The sequence below is a fragment of the Papio anubis genome, chromosome 5 (genome assembly GCF_008728515.1).
Source record: "Papio anubis isolate 15944 chromosome 5, Panubis1.0, whole genome shotgun sequence".
Classification (NCBI taxonomy): domain Eukaryota; kingdom Metazoa; phylum Chordata; class Mammalia; order Primates; family Cercopithecidae; genus Papio; species Papio anubis.
Genome location: NC_044980.1, coordinates 39,783,579 through 39,805,734, shown reverse-complemented (window position 1 = coordinate 39,805,734; position 22,156 = coordinate 39,783,579). Strand labels below are relative to the sequence as shown.

At 39.1% G+C, this 22,156-nt stretch overlaps 1 protein-coding gene across 1 annotated transcript in view; it reads right to left on the bottom strand.

Moving 5' to 3' along the window:
- Positions 1-1,317: 1,317 nt before the first annotated feature.
- C7 (complement C7) overlaps positions 1,318-22,156 on the bottom strand; it is an 81,757-nt gene continuing 60,918 nt past the window's right edge. Inside the window, exons 15-18 of the mRNA XM_003899617.5 lie at positions 12,986-13,177; positions 7,395-7,485; positions 4,330-4,514; positions 1,318-2,859 (exon numbers count right to left, since the gene is read on the bottom strand). Of these exons, the coding sequence (XP_003899666.3) occupies positions 2,678-2,859; positions 4,330-4,514; positions 7,395-7,485; positions 12,986-13,177 (650 nt within the window). The 3' untranslated portion in view covers positions 1,318-2,677. The remainder of the gene's footprint in view (positions 2,860-4,329; positions 4,515-7,394; positions 7,486-12,985; positions 13,178-22,156) is intronic.

Below are 22,156 nucleotides of genomic sequence, written 5' to 3'. Positions count from 1 at the left end.
CTTCTGTGCACAGATAGCACCAAAAGCAACTCCTGAAGTCAGGCATTATATAAAGCTGCATTCAAGCCCACTGACTGGACCCCCTTGTGACCCTATAGGATTAAGTAGCTTTGGCATGATGATAATGAGCCTTCCAAAGTGTCTTCAGTCTCTTAACAATGTAACGTTCCCAGGCACCTTCTCTGCCCAGGTAACTTGTAGCATCCTCATGAGTGGTAAGCGATGATCTGTAGGATGTGCCTTGGCCTCCACATAGCTCCCTGCAGCTAGTGATGATTAACGCACCAGCCAATTTCCTTCTCTCTATCTGTTCCTTCTGAGGGCCAAATGACTTTAATCTCAGCAATGCTTTCTGCCCTCTGCCTCCTCCAAGGCTCTATCCCCTTCCAACCCAGATGACCCTCACCTGATCTGAGGCACAGGGAAGGGCAGGCAGATGGAATTCTCACACTCTTTATTCTTTTTCCATTGATTTTTGTGGTATAAAGCCGTTCTCTTAGCTTTCCTCAAAGCCTCTCCATAGGTGTTCAAGAACTTATTTTGGAAGTTTCAAAACATTTTTAAAAATTTAATCTTAAAAATGACTTTCCCCTTGCTGACCTGCTGCAACAATCCTAATTCTCCGTAGGCAATTGTGAATGCCTCTGTCGAACTAGAGGAAAGGTCAGCACAAGAATGCTCAGCAAAGAAAAGGAGAAAAAAATACAGTATTTCAAGACAACACCTCTTCATGACCACATTCACTGCTCCTCTCCTTCGCCAACAATTCATTAATCCTTGACTTCTCCTTCAATAACTCTGCTAAAATTCCCTTCTCAAACCTCTTAGTTACATTTAATCATTTCCTTTTTTTTCAGACCTCAATCTCTGATGATATTTGATATGCTGACCCTATCCTCTGTATTATTTAGGAAGGGGGTATGGTAATACATAAGCGGTAGGAATCTAACTTCATACTAGCTTAAGCTAAGAGGAGAAATTATTGGAAGGATACTGAGGTATTTCCTTCCAAATGAATTACTTGTTCAACCTTTTGTCTCAGGGTCTGCATTTTCAAATGCGTCCTCCCATCCGGGGTAGAAATTAACTCTGTAATAACCTCTAAGAATTTCAGTTGCAATGTCTGAATGCCATTGTTTTTAACCAGTTGAAACCTGCCTCCTTATAACTTCAACATATTGTGTCTGCATCTTCCCTTAAGGCACACTTTGATACAAAAAGCTAGATCTGGATCAGACATAAAACTTCAGGCGAGAGCACATTAACCATTCATCATGAAAATCTTCTCTAAAATGAAACATAATACAAATGAAACAATTCTGAAGAATAGTATCTTTAATGAGTTTTCTAATCCTTGTCATCTGAAGTTTTGAAATATATTTACCAGGGTCAGAACAATACAGAGACAGTATTTGTATAATAAAGCATATTTTACATTTCATTTAAGCTCTCTCATTTCTCCTCCCACAGACACTGTTTTGATAAAGAGAAATAAGGAATAAATAGAAGGTCAATGCTTCAAACTAATCTACCTGTGTACTCGCTGAAAACTCTGGGACTGTATCCACATTAGGGAAAACTATTCCCAAATGCACAATCTCTGATTGTTCTTTCAAAAGAAACTGATGTTCTTTCAAAAGAAAAAAGAAGGGCGAACTTCCAGTCCTATGTTTGACACATACTAAAGCCCCAAAGAGAAGACTGAATTGTATTTGTTCTCAGACAAGACACCTCTGTGACCATCGCATAATGAATTCTGCTTTGACATTTTAGTGGTTCATTCTCCCAACAAGAATAAGTATTCCAGCCAGGCGTGGTGGTTCACGTCTGTAATCCCAGCACTTTGGGAGGCCAAGGTGGGCAGATCACCTGAGGTCAGGAGTTGGAGACCAGCGTGGCCAGCATGGTGAAACCATATCTCTACTAAAAATGCAAATATTAGCTGGGCATGATGGCGGGCATGTGTAATCCCAGCTACTTGGGAGACTGAGGCACAAGAATCGCTTGAACCCAGGAGGCAGAGGTTGCAGTGAGATGAGATCACGCCACTGCACTCCAGCCTGAGCAACAGAGTGAGACTCTGTCTTAAAAAAAAGAAAAAAAAAGAATAAGGAATTCCTATCTGTGGTGGTTGACTCGGTAGGATGAAGTGTGAGATTACTACTCAGGATAGAAATACTTTGTATCTGTCATTTTTGTTCAAGGTCCTCCTTGTATTTGGTTTCATTGAGGAAAATCAACCTCTCTAATCAGGAAATCATATTCTTTCTGTTTTCCTAGTCATTTTGTAGAGTGTGTTCTAGCCCATGGGCTGTGTCAATCATACTTAATAAAATGATAGGCCTAAATGGAACATTCAAGTTTCTTTAGCGCAATCCTCTAATTTTACAGATTTGAAAAAACCAAGGCTCACAGAAGGTAACATGTTTTTCAAGAACACGCAGCCAGCCTGTGCAAAGGCTGATATCCTGACTGACATTAAAAAGGAGGCAAAAGAGTAATTTGATTCAGATTTGGGAGAACAAAGGGTTGTGTTTTTACAGATGGCTGGGAGCTGAGGGGGAAAGTAGATACTGGAGAAGAAGGAAATCTGTCCAGTGCCCAGCTGTGCAGATGTTTTCACTCAGCCCCAGCTGCCTGCTGGATTCTGAGCAAGTCGACCAGGGCTTCCAGGAGCCTACTGGGTTTCCGCAGCACAAGGTCTTATGCTGGTGACGGAGATGCTCTGCCCTCTGCATCTCAGAGCACCCGCCTCACACTCAGACATCGTCTGCTCCTTGCCGTTCACTTCCACACAAATGCTAAACCCTTCTTCCTCGCACTCCGATGCTTCTCGGCAGACACATTTGCTGCTCTCAGCTGGAAAAGTAAGTGAAAGAGGCTTAATGGCACATTATGGAGGTGGGGGAGTCAAAGCACATCACCTCCAAAGTAATAATGTGGTGACCAGAGCTATCGAAGCTCCTGCCTGGAATGATATAATAAATTATCCCCTGAAAAAGCAGTAGGACCAGGAAATTGGGGCATTTTGCTCCACTCCAAAGGAATAGGTTTTGAAGTTGGTACCAGGCTTTCTATTGGTTAGACCCACATGGGGTGGTTTTATCCAAGTCAAGAGCTCTTTAACTATCTCATACATACATGCTGCTGTCCATATGAGCCAGCAATGAAGGTCAAATGAGAAGCCCTCAACAAAGAACCAAATCAAGACTTAAAGAGGAGAGGAAAAAAGAGAACTTAACTTGCTTTGAGAGAGAGTATGACATGCAAAAGGCTACAAATCCCGAAAAACAAACCAGAAATGAGTTAGGGAGACAAGGAGTCTGTGCATGGAAAGTCCATGGTTGGAATACGCCAGCCAGGAGTCTTTCAAAGATGAGTAACAAGGTCAGCCAGCAGACAGTGGTGACCGCCTAACCAAAAGTGTCCCAGACACGGCTAGAGTCACATATGTCATCAGTCTGTGCTGCAAACCGTGAGGGAGTGAGGGGACAGGTGCCAGCAGGTACTGGCCAAGAGGGCAGAGAGTGAAGAGCCAACAGACACCTTACAAGTCATAGAGTCCAGCTCCCAAATTTATAGATAGGGAAGCCCAGGCAGTAACTTGGCTCTGGAGATCCAGCTGTTCCCCTTTCATAGTATTGCCCAAACCATGGGAGGTTTGCCGTGCCCTTGGGGGTAAGGCAAGATCACTGTAAGTGCTACTTAAACATAGCATTAGCAAATATTGAATCACAACATGAGAAAGTAACCTCTTTTATTCTCTTCAAATCCGTCTGATTACTTCCAGAAGAAAGTGTCAGCTTGGTCCTAGTATGTTTTTAACACCCCTCTAACACTTGCTAAACTCACAGAGAAACAGTACAGTCAATATTGGACCAGTATCTGGCTAGAATCCACAACTTTATTTTGTTCCATTACATATAACTTTTATAGTTACCTAGTATTTATGGCAAGCGATACCTCCTTTTAAGGACGTGATATAAAGTTTTCATTTTAAAGTTACTTTTATGCCAGACTTTTAAAAAATGAGTACACAATATGGATAATACAAGGACAGAGTAAAAATCATGATGGTGGCATGGAATCACCCCTGTTTGGGAGAACATTCCCACATCAGGAATGGACTCTTATCCTCTGAGGTCTGTGATCTCTGTCCCTCTCCAGTGAGGGGTATAGGAGAGGTCAGTGCACTGCCAAATCACTCTGAGTCTTTAACATCCTCAAGTATCTGCTTCGGCCCACTGCTAAACTAGAAACCACATTTTTAAAATCCTCAGTACTGTGACTTTAGCATTCTTATACTTACAAATATGAAAGGCCCCTTACCATCACATTTTCCCCACAGTGGGCAGGCACCACAAGCTTTCTCAGCTGAGGCAGGCAGAGTGCAGCTGTCCCTACCAGTAAGGGTGTAATTTCTACTCTGACAGTGGAGAACATGCATCTTGCAAACAGTCACAGGCAGTATCCTTTTGCTTCTCTCATCTCGAGCACATACATCCAAGGAAGGTCTGAAAAGAATTTTTAATGACATTATTTACAAGATTTTTGTTCTTAAAAGCTGAGGAGAAATGAAAAGTGATGCTCTGAGCTCGGTGCCCCCAGATGTTATCACCCACAGCCAAAAAAAAAAAAAAAAAAGGATGGAAACTCAAATCCCCTTCATTCCTAGGTCCAATTCACTTAGGTCTTCAAAATGAACATATTTGTATTTACTGTTTATTTGCTCACAGTTTTTCTAAGTGTAGATATCTAGTATTGATCTAGTTCCATCTAGAACAGATCAGGTACAGCAAATTAGATGAGAAGGCAAGGTCTGCTAACAACAGCTGACAAAGAAGGAGTCAGAAAGCCAGCGGAGACCAAGCATTCAATGTGATCATAGTCAAATGGGACCACTAATTGCAGGAGAAATGAGCTCATCCCAGCCCAGCAGCCAAGAGTTCATGTCCATAAAACAGCATCATCCAAAAATGGATGGCCCTAAATCATCATGGGAAGATGAAACTGTATTTTTCAATGTTACTTTTAAAAGTATCTATGTTTACAAAATAGTTTAGACATATTTCCATAAGGTTGGGATCCTGTAATCCCAGTGCTTTGGGACGCCGATGCAGGCGGATCATTTAGGTCAGGAGTTGAAGACCAGGGTGGCCAACATGGCGAAACCCTATCTCTACTAAGCATATAAAAATTAGCTGGGCGTGGGGTGGCCCACACCTGTAATCCCAGCTACTCGGGAGGCTGAAGCATGAGAATCACTTGAACCCAGGAGGCAGAGGTTGCAGTGAGCTGAGATTGCACTACTGCACTCCAGCCTGGATGACTGAATGAAAGTGTGTCTCAAAAAAAAAAAAAAAAGAAAGAAATATTTCCATAAAATATGTTACCTTTTTCATAAGTATTGGTGCTAAAATAGTGGGGAAAAAATAGCCATTTAGAAACATCACTATCAGAAAACTCCACATTTCTGAATGCTGATAGACAAGGAGGACATTACTGTCACTGAAACCTTAGACAACACAGCATTTTTGTATACCAGATAGAGTCAGAAAGAGTCTATATTCACACGCTTTATTTAGTTCAAATATTTTCCTCTTCTACCAAAAGCTAAATTTACTTGGAGTTATTTATAAAACAGAAACAAATCCTGTTGTTTTGAGTCTATCTTTTCATCTGTTTATTTAAACTTTAAATAGAACTACTTACAACAGCTGAAAGGGCAAAGAACTTACAATACCACCTTGTCATCAGTATCTGAGACCATGGAATGACATGGAAATTTATACCATAACTATTAACAATGAGTTGCAGATAAACTAAATGAAATGGGGAAGTTGGAAAGAGGATGAAAGTGGCTCAAAATAAACAATAATTGTTAGAGATTAGCAGCAAAGTCAGAATGTTAGAATCAGAATGTATCTAGGCTGACCACTATTTCCATCACGCCATTTAGTTATATTCTTCTTCACACCAGAAATTACTATATACGATAACTATTAACCACTGTAGCTTCAAGAAGTTGGGTATAGGTTTTGATAACTAAAATCATTCACAACCAAGTAATTAGTGTTTTAGTTCTTTTTTTTTTTTCTTTTTGAGATGGGGTCTGGCTCTGTCACCCAGGCTGGAGTACAGTGGTATGAATATGGCTCAATGAAGCCTCAACCTTCTTGGCCTCAAGCGGTCCTCCCACCTCAGTCTCCTGAGTAGCTGGGACTACAGGAGTGTGCCACCACACGCAGCTAACTTTTGTATTTTTTGTAGAGAAGGGGTTTCACCATGTTGCCCAGGCTGGTCCTGAACTCCTGAGTGCAAGCAATTGGACCACCCTGGCCTCCCAAAGTGCTGGGAGTGCAGGCGTGAGCCACCGCACCAGGTCATGTGTCAGTTCTTAATTTTAAAAACGACCAGTAAGTCTAGGGGCTGGATATTTCTTATTTCCTCCCCAGATCCACTTTCCACTCTTCTCCACCTGCCTGGGAGGCTGACGTGTGTGGGCCACACTGTGGGCTTCCTCGGCATCTAGCTTCAGTTAGTTTGATCAGTGGTGAGTGTTAACTAGCAGGAGACTCGGGGCAGGAAAGAGAGTGCAGTTGAGGTGTTTATTTCCCTGGCTCATGCCTGTGGGATCTCTGAGGTCCCTAAAATGAGAGTGTCAGCTCCTCCTCAGGGCCATCTCCACACAGCCCTCTCTGTCTCCAGTTTTTCCTGAATGTCCCTCTCCTTACTCCTTGGACCCGGATACGACTATACGGTCCAGCTGTTAGCAGTCTAGGAATACTGCCATGGGACTTGTAATTTCCTTTCCTCTCTTCACATTTTCGTAAATATTCCCACTAATAAAACTTTTCTTGTCCTAATTTAATTGTGCCATCTCTATTCTACTAGGACCATGACTCAGACATGTACTAACTACTTCAGATATCCTCCTACAATGGAATGATTTCAAGTTGGTGGCATTCTTAACAGTGCAAATCTAGAGAAGATGGTTCAAGAATCAACAAAAGAAGCTGCTGTTTCCCTATCAGTATCGCTTTAAGAGTTTATGTCCCAAAGGAATTTCAGTTCTAATCCTCTAATCCTCTAAAGTTCTAAATCCTCAGCTGACAGTTTTGTCATTTTGCTCCATTTTATATATGAAACAAGCAGTGCTCAAGTAGTCCTGCAGCCTTCTCCACTAGCCAGATTAGAACACGCTTAATGTCATGGCTGTCAACCCTAGTGATCCAGGCAAATAACAGGCAGCAGATGGGACTACGTCAAAATGCAAACAAAGACCCTTAACTCTTGGTAAGCTACACCTTCCATCCAACAGAGACTAGCATCTAACAAATTATCCCTTATCATGAATAAAATAAGACAGGGAAGTGAGATAAGGCGGCACTTACCCACATTCATAGGGCATTTTACAAACACATCTTGAATTCTGCAGTTTCTCCCAGCGCTGACATTCAGGCACTGCCTGTGTTAAAGGATTGTCTGAAAAAGGATAGGGGAGACGTGGTCATTAGGAGAAAAGCTTCTTCATAGTAAACAAGGTGTTATTTGAATTGCTGGACCAGGGTCTGTAGTATTCTCAAACTGCAATGCATTTGCGCGTAACAATAGTAATAATAATCAAGCTGTAATACATTTTGCAAGCTATAGAGAGTTTCAAGAGCCACATTACAAATAACTGCATTGGTAGTAATAGCTACCGTCTCGTGAGCATTTATAATTGTCATGCACTTTTTATACACGGGGATATTTATGCCTCCCTAACAAATGCCCACCTAAGAAATCAGAAAATTAAGAGTAAAAAAAGTTAGGAAGTTGTTACTACTTCACACATTTAACAAATTGGCCCAGGCAGGATTTAATTCTACACTGATCTGCATCCAAGGAAAATAAAGTGGTTCCCTTTCAAGAAGCTGGTGCTTATAAACTGTTTGTTGTATGGACTGTATTCTGCCTGCTTTGCCCATAATGAGGCAGAAAGCAGCAACATCACTTGACTTATACATGGAGAACTCCCCGGAATGCCGAGAAGATCTACAATAGCCTTTTACATATGAATGTCTAAGTGGTCTCCCTCAACAGTGAATAAATGTCTGGAGGTCCTTACATTAATAAAATCCTTTCTATAACTTTGTGTTTTGTAGAAAATGACAATTCAGTCAACATTTCCATTTTGACAGGTAAACACCCTGGTCCAGCTTAGAAGAGCATAATGTGACTGCCATCCCCTCACCTATCCCTGATTGCAATGGGAATGATCTAAAAACATCCTGATTTTTTTCACCTCCTAACAGCTTTATTACAATGAAATTCATTGCCATATACTTTTGCATCATAAAACTAGATAGTCATTTACTATATCTATAAAGGTAGTTTATCTGAAGAGCATGTTTTTATGTATACACAGACTATGGAATACTGCCTTTGGAAAATTCAAGAGCTTTGGACATGACATTACAATCTTGTGAACATTCATAAACCTGTAAAAATGGTGGCAATGTGAAGTATGCCTGCCATGGCTAGCAGTCTCAATAACAGGACTCATTATTAAAACACTTCTCTTGGCTGGGTGCGGTGGCTCACGCCTGTAATCTCAACACTTTGAGAGGCCGAGGCAGGTGGATCACTTGAGGTGAGGAGTTTGCGACTAGCCAAGCCAAATGGTGAAGCCCTGTCTCTACTAAAAATACAAAAATTAGCCGGGCATGGTGGCATGTGTCTGTAATCCCAGCTACTCAGGAGGCTTAGGCAGGAGAATCACTTGAACCCGGGAGGTGGAGGTTGCAGTGAACCGAGATTGCGCCATTGCACTCCAGCCAGCCTGAGCAACAAAGCAAGAACTTGTCTCAAAATAAAAGCAAAAAACAAAAAACAAACAAATAAAAAACACTTCTCTTTAAAATGGTATTATCCTAAATGCAACATAGTACCCTGAACTGGACCCTAGAACATAAAAGAGACATTAGTGGTAAAAAAGGAGATATTTGAATAAAGTGTGTAGTTTAGTCAATAGCATTGTACTAATATTAATTTTTTAGTTTTAACCAAGTTGTGTTATATAAGATGTTAATATTAAGGAAGATGGGTGAAGGGTGTGTAGAAATTATATCTGTGACTTTGCTGAAATCTAAAATTATTCCAAAATGAAGTTTTTTAAAAATGGTATTATCTACATCAGTGCTTCTTAACCAGAGGCAGTTTTGTGCCCCAGGGGACATCTGGAAATCACTAGAGACATCTTTGGTTTTTACAACTGCAGAATGTTATTGGCATAGGAGGATGCTACTGGTAAGTAGAGACCAGGGATGCTGCTAAATACCCTGCAACGCACAGAAGAGGCTCCCATAGCAAAGAGTTATCAGACTAAAATTCCAATAGCGTTGAGGTTGAGAAGCCTTAATCTAGATGTACCAAAACTTAAGATCAATGATCAAGCCATGTAAATTAGTTCTGCACTGTGGTTAAAAATTTAGGACAAATCCTGAAATTTTAGATTTTAAAAGTTTGCTTAAATTATTTTAATGTCGAGCCGGGCGCAGTGGCTCATGCCTGTAGTCCTAGCACTTTGGGAGGCTGAGGCAGGTGGATCACGAGGTCAGGAGATCGAGACCATCCTGGCTAACACGGTAAAACCCCGTCTCTACTAAAAATACAACAAAATTGGCTGGGCATAGTGGTGGGCACCTGTAGTCCCGGCTACTCAGGAGACTGAGGCAGGAGAATGGTGTGAACTCGGGAGGCAGAGCTTGCAGTGAGTTGAGATTGCACCACTGCACTCCAGCCTGGGTGACAGAGCGAGACTCCATCTCAAAAAAAAAAAAAAAAAGTGTGTATATATGTATAATGTCTTTAATGTCTTTGTGAAAAAAAATTGATAGAATTACCTAGCCCAAAGAATTTTTGCATTTAAGAAGAACATAGCTTTGTTACTTTAGAACTTGGTTAACCAAATAAACACACTCTTAAGGTCCACCAAAATATGTGCTTTTGCTATTTTCAAAGCAAATTTCTTCCCATCAAGACTAACTACAAGGACAGTAGGAGAAAGTGAGGAATTAATGTTTAATGGATATAGAGCTTCAGTTTTGGAAGATGAAAAAAAATGTGGTGATGGTTGCACAACAATGGGAATTACATAATGCCACTGAACTATACATTTAAAAATGGATAAAATGGTAAATGTTATGTTATGTATGTTTCACTACAATAAAAAAAAAAGACTAAATACTAGAACAGCCAACATTTTAAAACATCAACTTTGGAGGCTAGTAAGTCTTGGACTTTTTTGTTTGTTATAGGCTTGAAAGTAGTTACTATTATTCACATCTTCAGAAAAACACACAGATCTGAAAAACATCCTTAACTAAAACCCACTTTAATAGAATTTTCTACTGGGTAAAAGAAACTTCATACCAAGCTGTGCCATAAAATAGCTGAAGTAGCATTTTAGACAGACTAGTCTACAATCTCATTCGGAACAAAAGTGCAACCTCATCAACTGTATATTGTTCTCTTTCATTTTAGAATTATAAGTACTGGTTCATTACTTTAAATATCCCAAGTAAACTCATATTTATACTTCAGTGTTTACAGAACACAAAACAACTGTCCCCTGTGATGGGGCTTTGACAACTTAAGAGCACATCAGGACAGGCAGGAAGGGCACTCCAAGGACTTGCGCCTTGCCCATTGTTCTGCCTCTCATCCACTTAACATCACAACCCATATCTACCATCAGTATCTGAGTGTTCCATACCCTGCTGCATGGAGAACTTAGTTAGAAACATCTAATTCATCTCACACCATCACATATGAAATCTAGTCCTTCATCCTCACTATTAAAAATAAATTTCACCTGAGAGAAACAAGAAATGGGGAAAGGATTCCCTATTTAATAAATGGTGCTGGGAAAATTGGCTAGCCATAAGTAGAAAGCTGAAACTGGATCCTTTCCTTACTCCTTATACGAAAATTAATTCAAGATGGATTAGAGACTTAAATGTTAGACCTAATACCATAAAAATCCTAGAGGAAAACCTAGGTAGTACCATTCAGGACATAGGCATGGGCAAAGACTTCATGTCTAAAACACCAAAAGCAATGGCAGCAAAAGCCAAAATTGACAAATGGGATCTCATTAAACTAAAGAGCTTCTGCACAGCAAAAGAAACTACCATCAGAGTGAACAGGCAACCTACAGAATGGGAGAAAATTTTTGCAATCTACTCATCTGACAAAGGGCTAATATCCAGAACCTACAAAGAACTCAAACAAATTTACAAGAAAAAAACAAACAACCCCATCAAAAAGTGGGCAAAGGATATGAATAGACATTTCTCAAAAGAAGACATTCATACAGCCAACAAACACATGAAAAAATGCTCATCATCACTGGCCATCAGAGAAATGCAAATCAAAACCACAATGAGATACCATCTCACACCAGTTAGAATGGCGATCATTAAAAAGTCAGGAAACAACAGGTGCTGGAGAGGATGTGGAGAAATAGGAACACTTTTACACTGTTGGTGGGATTGTAAACTAGTTCAACCATTATGGAAAACAGTATGGCGATTCCTCAAGGATCTAGAACTAGATGTACCATATGACCCAGCCATCCCATTACTGGGGATATACCCAAAGGATTATAAATTATGCTGCTATAAAGACACATGCACACGTATGTTTATTGCAGCACTATTCACAATAGCAAAGACTTGGAATCAACCCAAATGTCCATCAGTGACAGATTGGATTAAGAAAATGTGGCACATATACACCATGGAATACTATGCAGCCATAAAAAAGGATGAGTTTGTGTCCTTTGTAGGGACATGGATGCAGCTGGAATCCATCATTCTTAGCAAACTATCACAAGAACAGAAAACCAAACACCGCATGTTCTCACTCATAGGTGGGAACTGAACAATGAGATCACTTGGACTCGGGAAGGGGAACATCACACACCGGGGCCTATCATGGGGAGGGGGGAGGGGGGAGGGATTGCATTGGGAGTTATACCTGATGTAAATGACGAGTTGATGGGTGCAGCACACCAACAAGGCACAAGTATACATATGTAACAAACCTGCACGTTATGCACATGTACCCTACAACTTACAGTATAATAATAATAAATAAATTAAAAAAAAAAAATAAAAAATAAATAAATTTCAGTGCTTAATTAAAAATCACATACTAGAGAGATAACATCAATAAAATAGTATGCAAGTGAGTTTTTCTTCATTCTCATTTTTGTCACAAATATAATATTTTCCATTTATTTAAAAAATGTAAACAGAGAATAAATGGGTTATTTTCAAACAAATCCATCTCATCTAAAATTACCTCTAAAAAGAAATAATTTGGCTTTCTAAACCCTTTCTACCTTAGGTTCTTAAAAGACCATTTTTTAAAATTTTATTGGTGTTAAAATACTGGATTTTTGGGTTTCCACATTAAGAACAATTTCATGAATCACAACACTTTTCCTTCAATAATGTCTGCTTTAAAGTGTTAAATAAAAATGCTTTCTAAATTTTCAATTTCAGAAATACTGATAAACTCTTTGAAAGCCCAAAAATGAAACATACAGAACTTTAAATAAATTATGATCTCAACTCTGTACTTAAGAAAAATGCAGAGGAAAAAAAATCAAGAGGAAACAACAACAAAAAACAGGATTTAAAAATCTTTTATTGTCTTGGCACCATAACAGATATAAAGCTAATCTTTCACAAGGAGGGTTTAAGTTAAAAGTTTCAGAATCACCAGGCTATCCTTGCCTTTCTTTACATTCATGAGTCTTTCTGTGCCATGTGAAGAAAATCTGTTACTCAGTCTACAAGCTGACCTCCATTTTAGGGAGCAAGAATGGAGGGAATGACTCACAGCTATGGAGATACAGTACCATGAAGGTCGCCACAAGGACTCTCACTTGCCTGGGTACAAGTGTCCTTGGATAGACACAGAAGCCACTCACCTTTTTGTACACAGCGGGCATTCTTCATCTCAGGACTCCACTTAAGGCTGGAGCCACAGAGAAATGTTGAAGGACCTTCTAAGGACATGCCACCTGAACAGGAAACAGTCACCTTCTCACCAACTGTGTAGAAAGGTTTTTGGGGGTGACTCTGTATGCCATCCATCAGTACAGGTAGAACACAGGCAATTTCTAAAGATAAAAGAGAGCAAAATATAAGGGTCATTGCTCTCCTAAACCATCTTTTTAAAAAGGCTTATGTGATGCTGATACGCTTGTTCTGCTTTTTCATATTAGAGGACAAGGAAGAAGACGTGGGTTCACTGTTAGGGTGGACTGAAAGACATATCACACAGAGCCTGGCATGTAATTGACCAATGAATAACTAAAACCAAAACAGCTCCCCCTCTCCCATCCCTCCCCTCAAAACGATGTGACAACTTAAAATGAACAGCCCCAGTAGAGTCCTCATGCCCAGCCTACTGTTGAAACCAAACTTTTCACAACTGTCACTTATTTCTGTACTCTAGTGATGTTCCATCAGAATTTTCCTGGGCTGTATTCATTTCAGTTTCATTAACTTTCATCCAGTTAGATATTTTGCCATCTGAAATTATTAAAACACCACTTTTATTTATTTATTTATTTTTTAGGGACAGAGTCTCTCTATGTTGCCCAGGCTGGAGAGCAGTGACTATTCATAGGTTTAATCAGTGTATACTACAGTCTCAAACTCCTGGGCTCAAACAAGCAATGGGGAAAGGATTCCCTACTTAATAAATGGTGCTGGGAAAATTGGCTAGCCATATGCAGAAAACAGAAACTGAACCCCTTCCTTTTACCTTATACAAAAATTAACTCAAAATGGATTAAAGACTTAAATATAAAACCTAAAACCATAAAAACCCAAAAAGAAAACCTATGCAATACTGTTCAAGACACAGGCATGGGCAAAGACTTCATGACTAAAACACCAAAAGCAATTGCAACAAAAGCCAGAATTGACAAATGGGATCTAATTAAACTAAAGAGCTTCTGCTCAGCAAAAGAAACTATCATCAGAGTAAACAGGCAACCTACAGAATGGGAGAAAATGTTTGCAATCTATCCATCTGACAAAGGGCTAATATCCAGACTCTATGGGGAACTTAAACAAATTTACAAGAAAAAAACAAGCAACCCCATCAAAAAGTGGGCAAAGGATATGAACAGACATTTCTCAAAAGAAGACATTTATGTGGCCAACAAACATATTAAAAAATGCTCATCATCACTGATCACCAGAGAAATGCAAATCAAAACCACAATGAGATACCATCTCACACCAGTTAGAATGGTGATCATTAAAAAGTCTGGAAACAACAGACGCTGGCGAGGATATGGAGAAATAGGAATGCTTTTACACTGTTGGTGGGAGTTTAAACTACTTCAACCATTGTGGAAGACAGTATGGCGATTCCTCAAGGATCTAGAACCAGAAATACCATTTGACCCAAAATTCCATTACTGGGTATATACCCAAAGGATTATAAATCATTCCACTGTAAAGACACATGCACATGTATGTTTATTGCAGCACTATTTATAATAGCAAAGACTTGGAACCAACCCAAATGCCCATCTATGATAGACTGCATAAAGAAAATGTGGCACATATTCACCATGGAATACTATAATGAGTTAATGTCCTTTGCAGAGACATGGATGAAGCTGGAAACCATCATTCTCAGCAAACTAACAGAGGAACAGAAAATGCATGTTCTCACTCATAAGTGGGAGTTGAACAATGAGAACACATGGACACAGGGAGGGGAACATCACACACTGAGGCCTGTCAAGGGATGGGGGAAAGGGGAGGGAAAGCATTAGGAAAAATACCTAATGCATGCGGGGCTTAAAACCTAGATGATGAGTTGATAGGTGCAGCAAACTACCACAGCACATGTATACCTATGTAATAAACCTGCACGTTCAGCACATGTATCCCAGAATTTAAAGTAAAAATTTTTTTTAATTAAAAACTCCCAGGCTCCAGCAATCCTCCTGACTCAACCTCCTGAGTAGTTGGGATCACAGGCACATGCCACCACACACAGCTAAAGCACCACCTTTAACCTTGCAGACATAAAAGTGTTCAGTGTTCCCTAATTCTTCATCCATATTCTTTCTCACTCAATTACATTCATTAGCTCAAATTGCTTACTTCAAAAAAGAACGGAGAAAAAGAAAAAAGACACATAGTATAAACAGCAAGTCAGAATTCACGATTTAAAAAAAAAAAAATCTCGCTAATATCTCTAACGGACTTTGGACAATATTCTACAAAGTATTGCTGTATCTTTACAGCATTGTCATCAGAAAACCCATTCATTCATTTATTCATTCAAAAACAGCATTTGATGGATGCACTGAAGGCTTTGACTTCACCACAATGAGATATATCAGTGTAGCAAAATTGAGCTAGTACCCCATGAATATATACAAAAATCCACAGCATTTTTTGAGTGCCCATATTTTGCCAAATATGTTGGGTACTGCTTGGGACACAGCAAGGTACAAGTCACATCTTATGCCCTCCAAAACTTCATAATCTAGTATTGAATTTGCTTGTTTCCAATGCGTTTGCTGTTTTAACAATAAATCTCCTACCAAGACGAACAATAGAAAGACTGTACAAAATGAAAAGGAAAAATATTTCTGAAAGAATTGGAACACTAACAAGGCAGCGTAAGTTTGAAAGTCCAAGATTTCAGAGAGAAGGGAAATCTAATGTGGTGATTACATTTACATTTGGTAACACATTTTTCCTTGAGGTATTTGTAAATTAAAAAAAAAAGAAAAGAAAATATGCTGAAAAGCTGCTAGACTGAGGAGAAAACTTCAGCTCAGAGGCTAAAAAGATAAAAAGTTTTTAACAGTCTGACAGGACCAGGGTTTTAAAACTTAGAGTACAGTCCTGTCAAAAAGAAGGGGCCAGGTAGAAGCCCATACCTTCAGTTGGAATCCCTTAATGGCCACATCCTTGGAATAGAGATAACCCAGACATAAGCCATCCTCACTGGTTGCCATGAACAAAAGTTAGTCTTCTCTAGAGGAAGATAGCATCATCCAATTTTTAAATTTTCATATGTAAAGTATGACATTCAACTAAAACTAATTTAACATTCAAAAAGACAATAATTGGCCAAATTCTAACCAAAAAAAAAAAATAGAAACAGACTTAGAGTAACAGACTTATCTAAATAATGAAATTAACAGATACAGGCCCTGAAACAACTGAAATTAATATATTTTTTTAAATGACAAGATGGAAAATTACAACAGAGAATTAGAAAATATAAAACAGTAAACATAAATGTTTGAAGTAATTAGTGTGTTATTTACTCTTATTTGCACATATCAAAATATCGCTTAAAAATACTTTAAGAAAAAATTTTAATATTTTTAAATATAATAATGTAAGATATATGCTCATTCATTATAATAAATAAACCACATTAATGGAAGATATTAATACCTAATAGGGAAACTGACTGGGAAGTAAGGAAGTAGATGGGAGCTCTCTGTACTTTCTACTCAATTTTTTGTAAGCTAAAACTGCTCTAAAAATGAAGTTATGAATTTAAAAATTCACTATGCAATAACAAAGTAGACAAATGAAACCTCTAAAGTTGAAAAATAGCCAGACACGATGGCTCACACCTATAAACCCAGCACTTTGGGAGACTGAGGCAGGCAGATCACTTGAGCTCAGGAGTTTGAGAACAGCCAGGGCAACATGGTGAAACCCTGTCTCTACTAAAAAGCACAAAAATTAGCTGGGCACTGTGGCAAGCATCTATAATCCCAGCTACTCAGGAGGCTGAGACAGGAGAATTGCTTGAGCCCAGGAAGCACAGATTACAGTGAGCCAAGATGGCACCACTGCACTTCAGGATGAGTGACAGGGGTAAAACTTGTCTTGAAAATATACATATATATAAAATTGTTTTTTAAGTTGAAAAATAAAATTGATAAAATTTCAAACTCTATAATAGAGTTCTTAAAAGGAGATTATAGAGAAATATACAGATAATTAATAAATTGGAAGATAGGTCAATTGAAAATATTTAGAATGAGGCCAGGTGTGGTGGCTCATGCCTGTAGTCCCAGCACTTTGGGAGGCCAAAGCAGGCAGATCACTTTTGGTCAGGAGTTCAAGACCAGCCTGGCCAAGATGGCAAAACCCCATCTTTACTAAAAATACAAAAATTAGCCAGATGCAGTGCTGCAACCTGTAGTCCTAGCTATGCAGGAGGCTGAGCCAGGAGAATCGCTTGAACCTGGGAACGGAGGTTGCAGTGAGCCGAGATCACACCACTGCACTACAGCCTGCACAATAAACTGTAACAAATAAAAAATAATAAAAAGGAAAAGAAAATATTTAGAATGAAACAGAGGGGGAAAAGATGGAAAACAAATAAACAAAAAAAGACGTTAAAAAATATAATGGTCGGCATGCCCAAGATGGCCAAATAGGAACAGCTCCAGCCTCCACCTCCCAGTGTGAGTGACACAGAAGATGGGTGATTTCTGCATTTTCAACTGAGTTGCAGACTGACACTTCACACCTCACATGTCAGGGTACACTCCTGAGATGAAGCTTCCAGAGCAAGAATCAGACAGCAACACTCGCTGTTCAGCAATATTCTATCTTCTGCAGCCTCCACTGCTGATACCCAGGCAAACAGGGTCTGGAGTGGACCTCAAGCAAACTCCAACAGACCTACAGCTGAGGGTCCTGACTGTTAGAAGGAAAACTAACAAACAGAAAGGACACCCACACCAAAACCCCATCAGTATGTCACCATCATCAAAGACCAAAGGCAGATAAAACCACAAAGATGGGGAAAAAGCAGTGCAGAAAAGCTAGAAATTCAAAAAATCAGAGCGCATCTCACCCTCCAAAGGAATGCAGCTCATCGTCAGCAACGGAACAAAGCTGGATGGAGAATGACTTTAACAAATTGAGAGAAGAAGGCTTCAGTCGATCAAACTTCTCAGAGCTAAAGGAGGAACTACATAACCAGCGCAAAGAAACTAAAAACCTTGAAAAAAGAATGGATGAATGGATAACTAGAATAGTCAATGCAGAGAAGACCTTAAAAGAACTGATAGAGATGAAAACCATAACACGAGAACTATGTGACAAATGCACAAGCTTCAGTAACCGACTCAATCAACTGGAAGAAAGAGTATCAGCGATTGAAGATCAAATGAATGAAATGAAGCAAGAAGAGAAGTGTAGAGAATAAAGAGTAAAAAGAAATGAACAAAGCCTCCAAGAAATATGGGATTATGTGAAAAGACCAAATCTACGTCTGATTGATGTGTCTGAAAGTGACGGGGAAAATGGAACCAAGTTGGAAAACACTCTGCAGGATATCATCCAGGAGAACTTCCCCAACCTAGTAAGGCAGGCCAACATTCAATTTCAGGAAATACAGAAAATGCCACAAAGATAGTCCTCAAGAAGAGCAACTCCCTCAGACTAACAGCAGATCTCTCGGAAGAAACTCTCCAAGCCAGAAGAGAGTGGGGGCCAATATTCAACATTCTTAAAGAAAAGAATTTTCAACCCAGAATTTCATATCCAGCCAAACTAAGTTTTATAAGTGTAGGAGAAATAAAATCCTTTACAGACAAGCAAATGCTGAGAGATTTTGTCACCACCAGGCCTGCCCTACAAGAGATCTTGAAGGAAGCACCAAACATGGAAAGGAATAACAGGTACCAGCCATTGCAAAAACATGTCAAAATGTAAAGTCCATCGATGCTAGGAAGAAACTGCATCAACTAGTGAGCAAAATTACCAGCTAATATCATAATGACAGAATCAGGTTCACACATAACAATATTAACCTTAAATGTAAATGGACTAAATAGTTCAATTAAAAAACACAGACTGGCAAATTGGATAAAGAGTCAAGACCTATCAGTTTGCTGTATTCAGGAGACCCATCTCACGGGCAGAGACACACATAGGCTCAAAATAAAGGGATGGAGGAAGATCTATCAAGCAAATGGAACACAAAAAAGCAGGGGTTGCAATCCTAGTCTCTGACAAAACAGACTTTAAACCATCAAAGATCAAAAGAGACAAAGAAGGCCATTACATAATGGTAAAGGGATCAATTCATCAGGAATTGATCCTAAATATATATGCACCCAATACAGGAGAAACCAGATTCATAAAGCAAGTCCTTAGAGACTTACAAAGAGACTTAGATTCCCACACAATAATAATAGGAGACTTTAATACCCCACTGTCAACATTAGACAGATCAACGAGACAGAAAGTTAACAAGGATATCCAGGAATTGAACCCAACTGTGCACCAAGCAGACCTAATAGACATCTACAGAACTCTCCACCCCAAATCAAAGAATATACATTCTTCTCAGCACCACATCACACTTATTCCAAAATTGACCACATAGTTGGAAGTAAAGCACTCCTCAGCAAATGTAAAAGAACAGAAATTATAACAAACTGTCTCTCAGACCACAGTGCAATCAAACTAGAATTCAGTACTAAGAAACTCAAGCAAAACTGCTCAACTACATGGAAACTGAACAACCTGCTCCTGAATGACTACTGGGTACATAACGAAATGAAGGCAGAAATAAAGATGTTCTTTGAAACCAATGAGAACAAAGATACAACACACCAGAATCTCTGGGACATATTTAAAGCAGTGTGTGGAGGGAAATTTATAGCACTAAATGCCCATAAGAGAAATCAGGAAAGATCTGAAATTGATACCCTAACATCACAATTAAAAAAACTAGATAAGCAAGAGCAAACACATTCAAAAGCTAGCAGAAGGCAAGAAATAACTAAGATCAGAGCAGAACTGAAGGAGATAGAGACACAAAAAATCCTCCAAAAAATCAATGAATCCAGGAGCTGGTTTTCTGAAAAGATCAACAAAGTTGATAGACTGCTAGCAAGACTAATAAAGAAGAAAAAAGAATCAAATCAACACAATGAAAAATGATAAAGGGGATATCACCACCAACCCCACAGAAATACAAACTACCATCAGAGAATACTATAAACACCTCTATGCAAATAAACTAGAAAACCTAGAAGAAATGGGTAATTTCCTGGACACTTACACTCTCCCAAGACTAAATCAGGAAGGAGTTGAATCCCTGAATAGACCAATAGCAGGCTGTGAAATTGAGGCAATAATTAATAGCCTACCAACCAAAAAAAGTTCAGTACCAGAAGGATTCACAGCCGAATTCTACCAGAAGTACAAGGAGGAGTTGGTACCATTCCTTCTGAAACTATTCCAATCAATAGAAAAAGAGGGAATCCTCCCTAACTCATTTTATGAGGCCAACATCATCCTGATACCAAAGCCTGACAGAGATACAACAAAAAAAGAGAATTTTAGACCAATATCCCTCATGAACATCGATGCAAGAATCTTCAATAAAATACTGGCAAACTGAATCCAGCAGCACATCAAAAAGCTTATCCACCATGACCAACTGGGCTTCATCCCTAGGATGCAAGGCTGGTTCAACATATGCAAATCAATAAACGTAATCCAGCATACAAACAGAACCAAAGACAAAAACCACATGATGATCTCAATAGATGCAGACAAGGCCTTTGACAAAATTCAACAGCCCTTCATGCTAAAAACTCTCAATAAATTTGGTATAGATGGAACGTGTCTCAAAATAATAGATATTTATGACAAACCCACAGCCAATATCATACTGAATGGGCAAAAACTGGAAGCATTCCCTTTGAAAACTGGCACAAGACAGGGATGTCCTCTCTCACCACTCTTATTCAACATAGTGTTGGAAGTTCTGGCTAGGGCAATCAGGCAAGAGAAAGAAATAAAAGGTATTCGGTTAGGAAGAGAAGAAGTCAAATTGTCCCTGTTTGCAGATGACATGACTGTATATTTAGAAAACCCCATTGTCTCAGCCCAGAATCTCCTTAAGCCGATAAGCAACTTCAGCAAAGTCTCAGGATACAAAATCAATGTGCAAAGTCACAAGCATTCTTATACACCAGTAACAGACAAACAGAGAGCCAAATCATGAATGAACTCTCACTCACAATAGCTTCAAAGAGAATAAAACATTTAGGAATCCAACTGACAAGGGATGTAAAGGACCTCTTCAAGGAGAACTACAAACCACTGCTCAGTGAAATAAAAGAGGACACAAACAAATGGAAGAACATACCATGCTCCTGGATAGGAAGAATCAATATCATGAAAATGGCCATACTGCCAAGGTAATTTAAAGATTCAATGCCATCCCCATTAAGCTACCAATGACTTCACAGAATTGGAAAAAACTGCTTTAAAGTTCATATGGAACCAAAAAAACTCCGCATTGCCAAGAAAATCCTAAGCTAAAAGAACAAAGCTGGAGGCATCATGCTACCTGACTTCAAACTATACTACAAGGCTACAGTAACCAAAACAGCATGGTACTGGTACCAAAACAGAGATATAGACCAATGGAACAGAACATAGCCCTCAGAAATAATACCACACATCTACAGCCATCTGATGTTTGACAAACCTGACAAAAACAAGAAATGGGGAAAGAATTCCCTATTTAATAAATGGTGCTGGGAAAATTGGCTAGCCATAAGTAGAAAGCTGATACTGGATCCTTTCCTTACTCCTTATACAAAAATTAATTCAAGATGGATTAGAGACTTGAATGTTAGACCTAATACCATAAAAACCCCAGAAGAAAACCTAGAGAATACCATTCAGGACATAGGCATGGGCAAGGACTTCATGTTTAAAACACCAAAAGCAATTGCAACAAAAGCCAAAATTGACAAATGGGATCTAATTAAACTAAAGAGCTTCTGCACAGCAAAAGAAACTACCATCAGAGTGAACAGGCAACCTACAGAATGGGAGAAAATTTTTGCAATCTACTCATCTGACAAAGGGCTAACATCCAGAACCTACAAAGAACACAAACAAATTTACAAGAAAAAAATAAACAACCCCATCAAAAAGTGGGCATATATATGAACAGACATAGGCATGGGCAAGGACTTCATGTCTAAAACACCAAAAGCAATGTAAACAAAACCCAAAATTGACAAATGAGATCTAATTAAACTAAAGAGCTT